Source organism: Neomonachus schauinslandi, chromosome 8 (assembly GCF_002201575.2).
Source record: "Neomonachus schauinslandi chromosome 8, ASM220157v2, whole genome shotgun sequence".
In the NCBI taxonomy this organism is placed as follows: Eukaryota; Metazoa; Chordata; class Mammalia; order Carnivora; family Phocidae; genus Neomonachus; species Neomonachus schauinslandi.
Window position 1 is genome coordinate 70,283,716 of NC_058410.1, and position 15,725 is coordinate 70,299,440.

General features: G+C 34.1%; 1 protein-coding gene and 1 non-coding gene across 3 annotated transcripts in view; one reads left to right on the top strand and one right to left on the bottom strand.

Annotated features, from left to right (window-relative positions):
• Positions 1-15,725, top strand: part of RNGTT (RNA guanylyltransferase and 5'-phosphatase) — a 314,738-nt gene that overhangs the window by 259,271 nt on the left and 39,742 nt on the right. For both annotated transcript variants that reach the window (XM_021693072.2, XM_044917197.1), the window contains one exon: positions 3,879-3,945. In XM_021693072.2, the coding sequence (XP_021548747.1) occupies positions 3,879-3,945 (67 nt within the window). The remainder of the gene's footprint in view (positions 1-3,878; positions 3,946-15,725) is intronic.
• Positions 5,641-5,742, bottom strand: LOC123325585. Its single transcript, XR_006540521.1, has one exon. It is a non-coding gene; the product is annotated as a U6 spliceosomal RNA (small nuclear RNA).

The window sequence follows — 15,725 nt, forward strand, 5'->3', positions numbered from 1 at the left end:
TCTTTCCAGGATAGATATTTGTTAATATTTGTATTTGGGAATTTGAAGCAAAATGAACATTAGTTTTACCTGTGTTTACTTTTTCAAAAACTCTAATAGGTCTGGGGCGCCTGGGTGACTCAGTTGGTTAAGCGTCTGCCTTTGGCTCGGGTCATGATCCCAGGGTCCTGGGATGGAGCCCCCCCCATCGGGCTCCCTGCTCAGTGAGGAGCCTGCTTCTCCCTCTCCCTCTGCTGCTCCCCCTGCTTGTGCTCTCTCTCTCCCCCTCTCTCTCCCTGTCAAATAAATAAATAAAATCTTAAAAAAACAAAGAACAACTCTAATAGGTCCATCCCTGATTCTCCCACCCCCGTGTCTTATTGCTACTTTCCTCCATGCCCAGCGTGGAGCCTAACTCAGGGCTTGAATTCATGACCCTGAGATCAAGAGTCAGATGTTTAACCAAGTGAGCCACCCAGGTACCCTGCTATTTCCTTCTTTGAGAGACACACTATCAAGTATTTAGTTACAAACAAATATTTTAGGAGTTGTTAGCATTTGTATAAAGGTTGTGTTAATGTTCATGTAACTTAAGGGAAAGCAGTTATCTGGTACTAAATGAGTCAGGGTTTCTATTTTAACATATACATATGAATGCACTTATCAGTGCTGAATTAATGCCCTACTCTGGGGATTTAAAGTATGTGATTGCTGTATTATATGCAAGTACCCTGTCACCATAAAATAGTGTATTATTTGACAACAATTATGTATACAATTTGGCAAAATAATTTTTTGAAAGGTAAAAACGGTTAAAGAAATATCCCACCTTAAAAGTGTTTTTCGAGTGTTAATTATTTTGTGCATAGCAGGTCTTTAGATCATATGGTACATATTTTTTAAAAATTTTATTTTATTATGTTAATCACCATACATTACATCATTAGTTTTTGATGTAGTGTTCCATGATTCATTGTTTGCGTATTAAAACCCACTCAGTTGATGGTGGTAATATAATCTATGGTAAGTAATAATAGGTACATGAATGAGAGAGAACAGTATTTAAAAAGTGAAACATGTATATGCTACATAATTGATATATTTAAGAAATTTCTTGTTTAAGGAAAGGTAGCTGTTAGATAGGCAAGTTGGAGGAAGGGGGGCCACACTAAATGGTATATTGGCAAGCTTCCTGAAATGCATATGCATAGTAATTAGAGGCATATTGATTTTTAAATGTCAGCCAGCTTTTATTCTCTTCTTTCTTTAGCATCTATTTGTATGAACAGTGACTATTCTTACTTCTGAAGGGGGTTTATTAAGGTTTTTGTGAACATTTGTTATATAGGAAATAAATTACCACTGCTATATATAACTAACATTAAATTTGTGATACTGGCAATGATTTGTGAGAGATTTCATTTCTTATATGTTAACTGATGGCTAAGAAATTCTCCATTTCACAGTTGAGATTTAGAGACATTGCCTATGCTTTCTACTTATAGTTGGTGAACAAATGCCTTTAGTCATGTTTATGACCTTCAACAACATGCTAAAATGAATTACTGCAAGTATCACTTATATTCTAAACTTTAGCTTTTTGCTAACTTGGTTTAATCAGGATTGTGTTAATCTCTATTAACATTCTTTTAGTGGCCTTTAATGCTTTATAAGCCTTTAAAGAATGTCAAGGAGCAGAGGATGTTCCTGGGAGATTGAATATCTATCACCTTATTTCATAAAGTCTAAGGTGCTTTGAAAGTGTGCTTTCTTAGTCTTCCTAGACTGAGTCAATGGAAGGTAACTACAGAACCATCTCACACCTGTCACCTGGAGACAGTGATTATAAGACATCATAGAATATCAGAGGCATTCAGTTTTCAGAGAAGTTAAAATATGAAGAAATGCATAGCCTGGAATTATTGAAGTAGGATTTTTTAAGTCACTAACTATAAATTTGAAAGGATGGTTATGATAATCTTGTGTTCTGATTTTTTATGATTAAACCAATATGAAACACTGAGTAGTATTTAAAGTGAACAAAAGACTGCAAACTCAAAACAATCCCATGGGAATTTCTCAGTGTTTCATTCTCAGATTCATGCAATAGAATATACAGTCATCCTTGAGATCATTTTTTTATCTGCCATGAAATGCTATTAATTTTCATTACCTAGCCTCTGAGGAGATGTATTTTGGCCTAGTTGCTTTGGGCAAGGAATATAGGCAGTTTTTTTCATATTCTTTATGTACATTAAGGTTAAGACTGGAGTTGCGTTCATTTACTCACAGTGTCCATTGAGAAAAGATTTATGATAAAAGAAAAATGAGATAATCACAAGAATGTTTAATTATGTTCTTCTCATACCCTGTACCACTATACGCTCCACAAGCACAATTCTAATGATGGTGTTTCTTCATTCACATTGTTTGTTTGTTTTTAAGATTTTATTTATTTATTTGACAGAGAGAGACACACAGTGAGAGAGGGAACACAAGCAGGGGGAGTGGGAGAGGGAGAAGCAGGCTTCCCGATGAGCAGGGAGCCCGATGCGGGGCTCGATCCCAGGACCCTGGGATGATGACCTGAGCCGAAGGCAGACGCTTAATGACTGAGCCACCCAGGCGCCCCTAATTCACATTGTTTAATGCAGTCAGGAATGATAGATCTCTTTGAAGTGGGAATAGGAAGGGAAGGATGATGCAGAGAAGGTAACCATTATTATTTTTTTTTACCCTCTGTATGGTTTGCTTTTTATTTTCATGTGTATTTATTTTTTATAAGAACTAAGTATATCTTACAGAAATATAACTTCATATTGCTTATAAAATAACGATATGGCGTTTGACATTCTTCATGGTTTATTCCAAACTTCCTTGGGTTTTCATCTTCAACTAAATTATCTCTCACTATCTCTAACTGTACTTGTCTACTTTTTGTCTCAGATCTTCTGCATTTTCAGGACTTGTTTAAATTTCTCCCTTTGCCTGCCCACCCTTTAAGGCTGAACCAAATCTCATCTATTTGAACTTTTCCAGCTCCCTCGATAGCAGGTACCTCTTACTCCACTATTTTGAAGTGGCAAACCATCTATCTAGCACTTATCAGAGACCACCTTTTGGTAGTTATTTATTTATGTGTCTAGTTTTCTGGTTAGATTTTGGGACTGAGTTACTTAGGTTTGTATTATCTCCTGTAGTATAGTAGAGATGTACAATGAGTGTTTCTTGAATTGAATCCTTAAAGATTTTTAAATATATTCATGACTTCTTTTAATTTTTTCCCAGAGACAGTATGTAGTAATTTTGCTAGAATTACTAATATGTTAGACTGTTCTAAGTTCCCATTCTCAACATTTACCACTGTTTTCTGAAGTATAAGAATTATTCTTGGGGGTGCCTGGGTGGCTCAGATGGTTAAGCATCTGCCTTCGGCTCAGGTCATGATCCCAGGGTCCTGGGATCGAGCCCCACATCGGGCTCCTGGCTCATCGGGAAGCCTGCTTCTCCCTCTCCCTCTGCCTCTCTCCCTGCTCATGCTCTCTCTCTCTCTGTACTTCTGTGTCTCAAATAAATAAAAAAAATCTTAAAAAAAATTATTCTTGAATCATTACATTGTATACTGGAAACTAATGTAACACTGTATGTTAATTATACTTGAATAAACAAACAAAAACAAAGAAGTACCCTCCTGTGATAATCTGTTTCCAAATTAGTTTAAAAAAAAACGATTATTCCTTGTCTGGTTACTATCTCATAGAGATAAAAAGACAAGAAAAATTGCAATTTTTTTCACAGTATCTATTTGTTACACAAATTTTGATGATTACACAAGCTTCTTATATAAGGAAGAGTATTTTCAAAATAATGTGTTTTTGTTTTGTTTTGTTTTTTTGTAGGTTACTTCCTCAGAATGTTGGTCTGCTCTATGTTGGAGGTTATGAAAGACCCTTTGCACAAATCAAGGTATGATTGTTCATTTTCCAGTATTTTTCTTAGATGTAGTTCACTTCTCCGGAACCCATCAAAAACCTGCAAATAACCATCAACATATCAAAAATACTACGAATTTGAATTACTGATTTCATTTGCTTTTGCATATCCCTGCTGAAGAAGTAGTTCAGTTTTTCAGAGAATTGATCATTTTATTTATTTATTTTTTAAAAATTTTATATATGCATTTGAGAGAGAGCAAGAGTGAGCAAGAGAGAGAGCATGAGCAGGCAGGAGGGGCAGAAGGAGAGGGAGAAGCAGCTCCTTGCTGAGCAGGGAACCCGATGCGGGACTCCATCCCAGGACCCTCGGATCATGACCTGAGCCAAAGGCAGACGCTTAACCATCTGAGCCACCCAAGCGCCCGAGAATTGATTATTTTAATATTCTTGCCCATAGTAATGAGTTAAATTTGACCAAAGCACTATATAAATTTTGATATGCTTAGACTTGTGAAACCATCACCACAGTCAGTATAGTAAACATATCCATCACCCCCAAAAGTTTCCTTGTACCTCTTTGAGATTCCTCACTCCTGCCCTTCCTTTTTCCCTTCCAGTACCACTGATCTGATTTGTGTCATCATAGATTAATTCACATTTTCTAGAATTTTATATAAATGGAATTATACAGTATTTGTCCTCTCTCTCCCCCTCTCCCTCTCTCAGCCTCTTTAATACAGCATAATTATTTTGAGATTCATCCATGTTGTTTCACTTACCAATAACTCATTATTTATAATGCTGAGGAGTACTCCATTATATGATTATAGCACAGTTTCTTTACCTTTTCACCTCTTGATGGACATTTGGGTGGTTTCTACTTCCTGGCTACTGTGAACACTTGTATACAAGTCTCTGCAGAGATATATCCTTTCATTTCTCTTGGGTAAATACCTAAGTTGGCAATGACTGGATTAAATGGCAGTTGTATGTTTAACTTTTTAAGAAACGACCAAACTATTTTCCCACCAGTAGGGTGTGAGAGTGCCAGTTCCTCCATATCCTGGTATGGCCCATCTTTTTAAGTTTAGTCACTCTTACAGTTATATAGTGGTATTTCACTGCAGGTTTATTTTGCATTTCTGTCATGCCTAATAATGTTGCGCATTTTCTCATGTACTTATTTGTCATCTCTACATCTCTAGTGAAGTGTGTGTTCAAATCTTGCCATTTTTTAGATTGGGTTTTTGTGTTTTTACTGTTGAGTTATGAGCATTCTTATATCTTCTGGATATAAGTCCTCTATCAGATATGTGATTTTCAGCTTCCCCCCCCGCTCCCCACCCCAGCTATGGCTTCTCTTTTCCTTTCCTAACAGGGTCCTCAAAGAGTGGAAGTTCTTAATGTTGATGTTCAGTTTATTAGTTTTTTACCATGGCTCATGCTTTTGGTATTGATCTAAGAAATGTTTGCCTAACCAAAGTCACAGAGATTTTTCTTCTTTGTAGTGTAGAATCTTTATAGTTTTAGGTTTTACATTTTGATTTAGTATCTATTTGAGTTAATTTTTGTATATGATTCAAAATTCAAGGTATAGAGGAATGCTGAGCCCCCTGCCTTTTTGGCAATAGATATCATAGATACTTTGACACATACATACTTGTTGTAAAACCATTTTTAATTTAATTTAATTTATTTTTTTAATTTTCAAAATATGGAATGCTTCACAAATTTGCTTCACGAGTTTGCATGTTGTCCTTGAGCAGGGGCCATGCTAATCTTCTCTGTGTCATTCCAATTTTAGTATATGTGCTGCTGTAGTGAGCACCAAAACCATGTTTTAAAAACTACCCTTTCGACCTTTGAATTGCCTTTGTATCTTTGTTGAGAATCAATTGACTATATATGTGTGAATCTATTTCTGGACTGTTCTATTCCATTTATCTGTATGTCTGTCCCTCCACCAATACCACAATATCTTGATTATTGTATCTTTATAATAATAAGTCATGGAGACAGATAGGTAAATCCTCCAACTTTGTTCTTTTTCAAAGTTGTTTTGGCTAATTAGGTTTCTTTAATTTTCATACACATTTTAAATGAATCATCATGTCAATTTCTCTAAAAATGCCCACTGGAATTTTGACTTGGATCATGTTGAATCTATACATCAATTTGAGGAGAAATGACATCTTAACAATCCTGAATCTTTTAATTCATGATGACCACATATTTCTTGATTTATTTAGATTTTAATATCAATATTTTGATTCAGTATATTGGCCTTGTACATTTTTAATAGATTTATCCATAAATATTTTATATTTGGGATGTTATAAAAGTATTTTTTAACATTTTTATGAAGACTTTTTTTTTGCATAATTTCTGTATAAATAAATATAGGAAAAAGGTTTTAAGTGAAATATAATTAACATACAGTAGTATATTAGTTTCAGGTGTACAATATAATGATTCACCTTTGCTGTACATTACTCAGTGCTTATCAAAATAAGTGTACTCTTAGTCCCCTTTATCTATTTCACTAATTCGTCCCCTAACCCACCTCCCCTCTGGCAACCACCAGTTCTCTGGATTTAAGAGTCTCGGTTTTTTGTTTGTTTCTTTTTTTTATTCATTTGTTTCTTAAATTCCATTATATGGATGAAATCATATGGTATTTGTCTTTCTCTGACTTATTTCACTTAGCATAATGCCCTCTAGGTCCATCTATGTTGTTGCAGATGGCAAGATCTCATTCATTTTATGGCTGAGTAGTATTTCAGTCTGTGGGGGGGGGTGTGTGTGTGTATATCACATTTTCTTTATCCATTTATCTTTTGATGGGCACTTAGGTTGCTTTCATATCTTGGCTATTGTAAATAATGCTGCAGTAAACATAGGGGTGCATATATCTTTTTGAATGAGTATTTTTGTTTTCTTTGGGTAGATATCCAGTAGTGTAATTATTGGATCATATGGTAATAATATCTTTAAATTTTTGAGGAACTTCCACACTGTTTTCCATAGTGGCTGCATCAATTCACATTTTCACCAGCAGTGCAAGAGGGTTCCCTTTTCTCTACATCCTCACCAACACTTGTTATTTCTTGTCTTTTTAAGTCTAGTCATTCTGACAGGGGTAAGGTGATATCTCACTGCAGTTTTGATTTGCATTTCCCTGATAATGAGTGATGTTGAGCATCTTTTCATGTATCTTTTGGCCATTTGTATGTCTTCTTTGGAAAAATGTCTGTTCAGGTCGTCTGCCCATTTTTTAATTGGATTTTTTTGTGTGTGTGTGTTGTAGAAGTTCTTTATATTTGGGTATTAACCCCTTATCGTATATTTTATTTGCAAATTTCTTCTCCTATTTAATAGGTTGCCTTTTTGTTTTGTTGATGGTTTCCTTTGCTGTGCAAAAGCTTGTTATTTTGGTGTAGTCCCTATCAAAATACCGACACTATTTTTCATAGAACTAGAACAAAGAATGCCAAAATTTGTATGGAATCACAAAAGACCCCAAATAGCCAAAGCAATCTAGAGAAAGAAGAACAAAGCTGGAAGTATCGCAACCCCAGATTTTAAGATATACTACAAACCTGTAGTAATCAAAACAGGATAGTACTAACACAAAAGTAGACACACAGATCAATGGAACAGAATAGAGAGCCCAGAAATAAACCCATGCTTATATGATCAATTAATCTGTGACAAAAGAGGCAAGGATATACAATGGTGAAAAGACAGTCTCTTCAACAGATGTTGCTGGACAGCTAGCTACATTGCGGAGTAATGAAATTGGACCACTTTCTTACACCAGACACACAAAAAAACTATGAGACCCGAAACCATAAAACTCCTAGGAGAAAACATAGATAGTAATTTCTTTGACATTGACTGTAGAAACAGTTTTCTAGATATAAAAGTATTTTTTATTTTAATTTCTGATTGTTCATTGCTAGTATATAAAAAGATTCAATTTTTATGTGTTTACTTTAAATCCTGCAATTTTACTATACTCAATTATTAGTGCTAGTACTTTTTTTTGTAGATTTCATAGGATTTTCTACATCATCAGCTAATAAAGATAGTTTTCCCTCTTCCTTTCTGATCTGGATCCGCCTTTTATTGCTTTTTTTTGCTTTACTACATTGACTAAAATTTACAGTACAGAGTTAAATAGAAATGGTGAGAACAGACCATCCATACCTTGTTCATGATCTTAGAGGGGAAGCATTCAATCTTTCATCAAAAACTGTTTTTATAGTAATATTAGTTAAGGGTTGAATCCTAGATTCTATCTAGGCTCTCTTGTAAGAAATGGAATAATAATTATGAACCTTCAAAGTAATTAATAAAAAGGATGGTTTGAGATCATCCTTTTTTGTTATTATAACTTTTTGTTAATGTTATCTTACAAGCCTGTGAAATTTGTTTTATGTTTTTTGTTTAGTTCTCTGATTTTTCTTTGCATTTGTTTCTTGGCTGTATGAGTTTTCTCTTGTTCCAGTTGAGGGGTGTGAGTTTAAATTCCTTTCTACCTGCATATGATACATTTTTATGCTTTGAAAAACAAGGATATTTCATAATAGACTGAGCCTGAATAGGACATATAAGATATTTAATATTGAGGAGGTTTAGTAACATTTTTGACATTTTTAATGAAAAATCTTATTTTAGTTACCATAGCATCAGCACCTCTTTAAATGCCTCCACTAATTTAATTTAAATCAAAACACTCTCAAAAGTTCACCACCAGGATCTTAACTTGTGGACCCTCTTGAACTTTTCAAATTTCTTAAGTAATGACAAGCACTCAGATACATTTGTTTTCTTCTATTTTTAATATCCCTGGAACACAAGTTGGCAAGGATTTCTTCATAAACCTCTCTCTCTGTTCTGTTCACCTAATTCAGCAGTGTAGCCAGGAATCCTAATAAGTTTCTGCAGGAACATTTTTGAAAGCCTAATTTTTTTCTGTCCGTTGGTTTGGAAAATCCCGTTTCTCCATATTAGAACTGAAATAACTAAAAAGTGAGAGGCTTATATAACATATTTAGGAAAGGGTACAATGTGTGTGTGTGTGTGAGTTACATGTTTCAAAAACATAGTCTAAGTGTACATATGAGGTTAATTCCTCCGTCACTCACCTGATTTATTGACATAACATTTTCTTTATCCAGGCCTTTCCTAACAAGCTCAGTGACAGAGGTATTCACCAAATTAGAATACTTAAAAGTTAATTGGAAAACAATAAAAGAATCATAGCTTAAATGCTTGAGATTAGTAAGGTTCATTTCCTCCCTTGCCTAGCACCTGACTTGTTTTGGACATGAAATACCAGTACTTGTTATGTTCATCTTTCTCCCATTAAACTAAATGTAGTGATACTATGTTGTATAGCATAGATATCAGATATAACCTCTAATAAATGGAAACTGCTTTGATTTCCTTAAGAGCATATTGGTTGAGTTTTTTTGGTAAATAAGATAGGAAACTGTTCACTTGAATATTTAGGAAAAAGAATTCTTATTCATTAACATTACAGGACTAAGTTTGAGTGGCTTGGTGTTAGAGGCTCTTTTTGTTAGAAACATATTACAGTTGTATTTCAAAAAAGCAGCTCCATTTTATAAAGATGAAAAAGAGAAACATAAAAACACAAAATGGATAATATTTAGACAAATGTTAAATGAGTTCAGAAATTTGCTATAGCATGACAAGAGATATCTGTACTATTAATGAATAGCATGAGTCATTACAACCATTCTTACATACATACACACTTTTCCATTATTTCCCACCTTTTATTTTTAAAAAGATTTTACTTACTTATTTATTTATTTATTTATTTATTTATTTATTTATTTATTTATTTATTTATCAGAGAGAGAGAGAGAGAGAGAGAATGAGAGAGCACAATCAGGGGGAGCGGCAGGCAGAGAGAGAAGCAGGCTTCCTGCTGAGCAAGGAGCCCAGTGCAGGGCTCAATCCCAGGACTCTGGGATCATGACCTGAGCCGAAGGCAGACACTTAACTGACTGAACCACCCAGGCATCCATATTACCCATCTTTTAGTTTTAATGTCTTATCCAAGCCCTAAAGACACAAATATGTACAAACATGTGACTTTATTAAATAGGCTTAGACTAGTACATCTTCATGCTTGTTTCAGGTTTCACTGTTTTTAGGGGAAGTTATTCCAACTTACCTTTATCTCTTAACATCTTCCATAAGTCATCCAGAAGGTTCTTTTTTCAAACAAGCTCAGTCCTTTTGTATATAACTTTCAGCCAAGGCAGTGACTCTTCTCAGATCATTAATTCCTTTCAGAATCCTATGAAAGCTATAAACTCTCTCTCTCTAGAAAAATACATGCACTTCTACTTATAATTTCAGAGGGCTCATGGGCCCTCTTTAAGGGCATTTAAGGACCCCAAATTAAGAACCCTAAAAAGTGAATAAAATATGTTTTTCCAAATTTTTCAGTTAACCAAAAAGGTATTGAAAACATAAACTTAAGTTTTTAGGAGAAGTTTGTCATCTGAAGAACTCGATTTTAAACATGCATGATTATCTCTTGTTTTATCCTAAAACAAAACTAATAAACTAAATAAAACACTGATCATCTTATAACGAATTGTCATGCAGAGTCAGAAGGGAATTGCCTCACATATCCACTGCTATGGTTTTGTGCTATAAATGAAGCAAATTTCACCCTCATCCAAGACTAACTTCTTTTAACTTTATTGAGATTAAGGTTCTAAATGTACTAGGTTCTACAGGACTTAAGTTTTCTTAACAGATATAGTTCATTATACCTTTTTATGCAGTCTTTGAAATTAAAAAGTGAAGTTTTGATTAAAATAAAATTTTGCTTAACTCTTGTTTGTATGCTTTCAAGCTGCCAGAAGTTTTTCAGAAGTCCCTTTTTGGGGGCAGGAGATGGTATTTCCATGTATCTTCATGAAATAGCTTTATCTTAATGTGTGTATATAAATTCTGTTACTTGTAGCTTATTTTTATAGACACGTTCAAGTTTAAGTGATAGTTTATATTTTATGACTGTTATTCTGTTTTGTTTTTTAGAGCATCTCACAGTCTAGTAAAAATCTTGGTGCTATTCTTATAGGTTTCTTTCTAGTCCTTGAGGCTCCACTTAGCAGCTAGAATCCATAAAACCAAGACAGACTGAAGCCTGTCAGCATCACTTTTAATCAACTCGGGTTGTTATGGAAAGACTCAGGGCCACAGGGCTGTCCCTCTCTGCAGGGCTTGGTATTAGCTGCCTCTTTCAGTTCTGACAGCCCAAGAAGTATGAGAGGCTGTGAGGCTGAGTCAGACGGTTTCCACACTGACACTGCAGAATGGCTCAGAAATGTCCTCTATATTTTAACTTGAATTCCATGTAGCTTCTGCATGTGAAAAGTAAGGAATACAACCATTAGTCTGAGGCAGTTATTTTATGATCAGTACAGCTAAGTTATTCCCTCCTTAGATGCTGGTTCCATCCTTGCTAAGGAACTGGGTGCCATTTGTCACAGTCTCGTACTCTAAGCTTGAAGTTTTAAAAAATCTCCTTATAGCCAAGGAAATGTAGTATTGGTGTTTGCATTTGTATGCATATGCAAGAGATGCAAAGAAATAGTGATCTCGTCTTCATTTTTGAAATCATATTTGGAAATTCATACCATTCCGTCAGACTTTTTTCTATTAAAAAATAGAATATTTTTTCTTTAAGGTATATTGAGTTCAGATTGTCATTTGTTACTTAAACATATTTTTGAGATGGCCAATAACTTGTCGGTTTTAATTTTTAGGGAAGGTTAAATTTAAAGGTAAAGTATTTGTTTGAGGACTCTGAGTTGTGAAAAGACTGAAAAACACTAGGAAAACTGATTTGACCTATTTACTGACTGACGATCTTTTAGAAAATATTTGAATTTAGAAAACATAATATATTTATTAGATCAACACTTTTTACTAAAAGAAAATATTTAGCATCCATATTTTAAATTTCTAAAATATATGAAGTATTACATCAGATAAAGATGCAGCCCTTAGAACTATTCTAGTTCAGTGGCTTCCAGACTTTGACCATGACCTGTAGGAAGGTAAGAAATGTATTTCCATTGAGATCCTATACACATACACACACATGTATTTACACACATAGAATGTAAAGTGAAATTTCAAAAGTGTGATGCAATAGCTGTGTTTCCATTCTATTCTGTTTATTTTTCTGTTGATTTGGTTTTTCAGTGCTGGTCTTCACCCACTAAATTAACTTCTCTCTTGGAAAATGGGTCACGACTCAGTTTGGCAAACACTGCTGCAGAGCAGGACTTGTCCAGCTAACGCGGCCTTATGCTTCTGCTAGGAGACTGCCACACTGACGCAATGCAGATACTAATGAGGAAGCTTGATGACAGCCCTCCGAGTGGCTTTGGAGGGAGACGAAAATGAGAAGATATAGTTGCTGGGAAGAGGGAGGAGGAAAGCATAGGAGAAGAAAAATGAGAAATGAATTAAGATGTTTTATGGAGCCAAGTAAAGCTATTTTCTGTTTTAAAAAAAAAATTCTAATTCTCAAGAACAGAAGGGAGCCTTCCACACCTACTCGGTCTTCCAAGTAATTTCATGTATTTTGAGGATAGAGAAAGAAATAAAGGTAATATCTCCCCTAAGGAAAAAATTAGAAAGAAATGGAGATGGGTGAGAAATTGAGAGAAAGCAGTGGAATCAGATCTAGATTTGTGCAGCCTATTTGTTGGATAATGGCTAAATTTTCCATAATACTCTAAATGAAGAGGCAAAATTTCAGGATCTCGTATGTCATAAGGGAAGATGTGGTTTTCCCTTTGTTAAAAACAGATTCAAAGAGTGAAAGAAGGTTTGAAAAAAACACAAACCCTAGAAGTCTTCGTACTTCTCTACAATAGCTCTTAAGTTGCCGACAACTCTTTGTCCTGCACACTTGCTGCCAGAGTGCTTCAGGGTTCCCGTGAGGTTTTCAGGTGAGCCCACATTGTAACTTTCTGGAGAGTTGTGCATTGTTTACTAACAAGTCACGTAGTAATCACAGACGAGGGTTCCAGAAAGTTTCCAAAGTATTCCATAGTAGTGGTTCTCACGGCATTTTTACCAAGGTGGTTTTGGCGATGTTATTGCTAAAACTTAGCAACACTTAAGGCCTGTCTGTAAGGCCTGTCTGTAGTCACACATGTTTCAGGCTTAGTGTTCTTATCTTCCGGTCCTTAGAAAACTTGTCTACAAGACTATAGGCCCTGTGGAGTTGGGTGGTATCTTGTATGCTTTCAGATCCACAGCATTTGGCCTAGTGCCTGAGACATAAAAGCACTGAATAGATGTCTGTTACCATTATTATTGAGGATGCCTAGGAAACCAAGTGTTCTTGTTGTTTATTGAGGTATAACTGACATGAAATTATATTGGTTTTAGTTGTACAACATAATGCTTCGATATTTGTATACATTGTGAAATGATCATCACCAATGTCTAATTAACCTCCATCACTATACATAGTTACAGAAATCTTTTTTTCTTATGAGAACTTTCATGATCTATTCTCTTAGCAAATTTCAAATGTGCAATGCAGTATTATTAACTATAGTCACCATGCTGTGCATTCCATCCCCATAACTTACTTATTTTATTACTGGAAGTTTGTATCTTTGGCCTCTTTCACCCATTTCACCCACCCCCACCCCACCTCTGGCAACTACCAATCTCTTCTCTGTATCTAAGAGCTTGGTTTTGTTTTGTTTTTTTGTTCTTTGTTGTTTTTTTTAACCATTAAGTATTTGCCATGAAGTCATCAAAATTTTTAAAACTCTGGCTCCAATTACATACATATTTACTGCCTTAAAACTTTATTTTCTAAAATATATTACATCTTGAGTTGGGATATCTTTGAGGCAATACAAATTAATTTTATTTTCTAATTTAAGGTTGTGGTTGTAAATTATTAACATCAGTAGCTTTATTTGAAATGTAGATTTTATGAATACATTACTCTGAGAACATTTTAAATATAGTTCTCAAATTATTTTCCAATTAAGAAAGTTAGCATTTTTCTTAGCTGAAAATTCCAATGACTTTCAATCTCTCTTGAGCCAGACACTTTATAGAAAAATGTTGGAAATTATTTTAGCATCTTTTAGTTTTTGTTAAAAACCATACTTATATCAAAGCTTAGTTCTTGTTAAATGTGGTTTAGAGAGAAAAAGAATAAACAATTCTTTTTTTAAATTTTGAAATGTTCTCAAGTAAATGGTATCATGCCTGATTAGGTATTTATAATGAGGTACACCTCCCATTTTGGTAAAAGGAAATAACATGGTACTTCTTATCCCCTTGTGTTTTCCTACCAATATTTTACTTCCAAAAAGAAGTAGTTCTCTGGCTTGAATTTCAAAGGCACTGATAACCATTTCAATACAGAAGATTACACCTAAAATGACTATTGCTAAAGTCATATTTCCCACAGATAATTCCAGTTTCTGATCTAGATTTCTATGAGACATCTAGAAATTATATATTTTACTTTATTCCCACAAAAGGAGAAAAATAATTTCTCCAATAGTCAGTTATGAAGGAATATTCACATGTCTTCTTCCCTAATAAAGTTTCAAAAAAACAACCCCCTCTCCTCAATTGCAGAGAATACAGTAAAGACCCATTTCAGGTATCCATGACCATGAATCAGGCAGTTTGGAAAGCTCCAGATTGATGTTGTCTTTGTTGGCTCTTCAAGAACAGTAACAGCCTTTGAGGCTAGATAATACAAATCAATAAATGTTGCCAACATTTCAATCAGCAATATTAAAGTTGCTACCTTGAGCACCTCCAAAAGTTTGAAACTACTGCATTAAGTAACATTATGTCCTAAATTAATACTGTGGGGCATGGATAGGAGGCATCTTTAATCTTCTGAAACAGGACTACAGAAATACAGTCAAGTAAATCTAATTATCTCTTAAAATAGTTTTTTCTAAATAGTGATCTAAGTATTCATTTTCTTCATATCCCAAAATTCTGTTATCTGTAGAATTATTTGCTGGTAAGTAAAAATGACAAGTTTGTAGTTTAAGAAATTCACAAATTATGCTAAGTGTAATGAAAGGTAAGATTTGGAGAAACTATTAGAAATTTAACATTACAAATACAGGTCTACCATTTGAATATTTATAGTTTTACTAAAATATTTTAAATATTAATATTTAAATTCCTTCTATAGTGTCACCAGATCAGACCATTTCTGATACCCAAGAAATAGTTCCACAGGTGATCATTCATCTGCTAAAATAATGATGTTGTTTCTGGTATTAAAGTACTTTTCATTAAGTTTTCTCCTAAGACTTAAATCTTAGTCAAAATATTATCAGTGAACATATATTATATATACATTCTTTTTAAAAAATCTATTCATAATCTGTGTGGGTAGACACATAAAATTACATTTTGGGTTATTTATCCATAATTTTTTCTCAATAGATTGCAATATTTTAGAATCAGATTCGACTTTCTAAATCTTATTAATAAAAGAAGTTATCTAGTAGAAAATTCATTTAATGTAAAACTCTTTTTTTTTTGGTCAAAGGGGGCTTAAACTTTGAAAAACAAATAATATAAAAGAATACTTAAATGTAATGTATCCCTAATGTGTAATAATTTCTCTCATTTTATCACCAAATGTTGGAACCATATATATCTCTTCGGATATTTCATCTTTTTTCTTCTTTTTCTTCTTTGCCAGTATTTGAAAACTTTGTCATGAAAAAAGAAAAT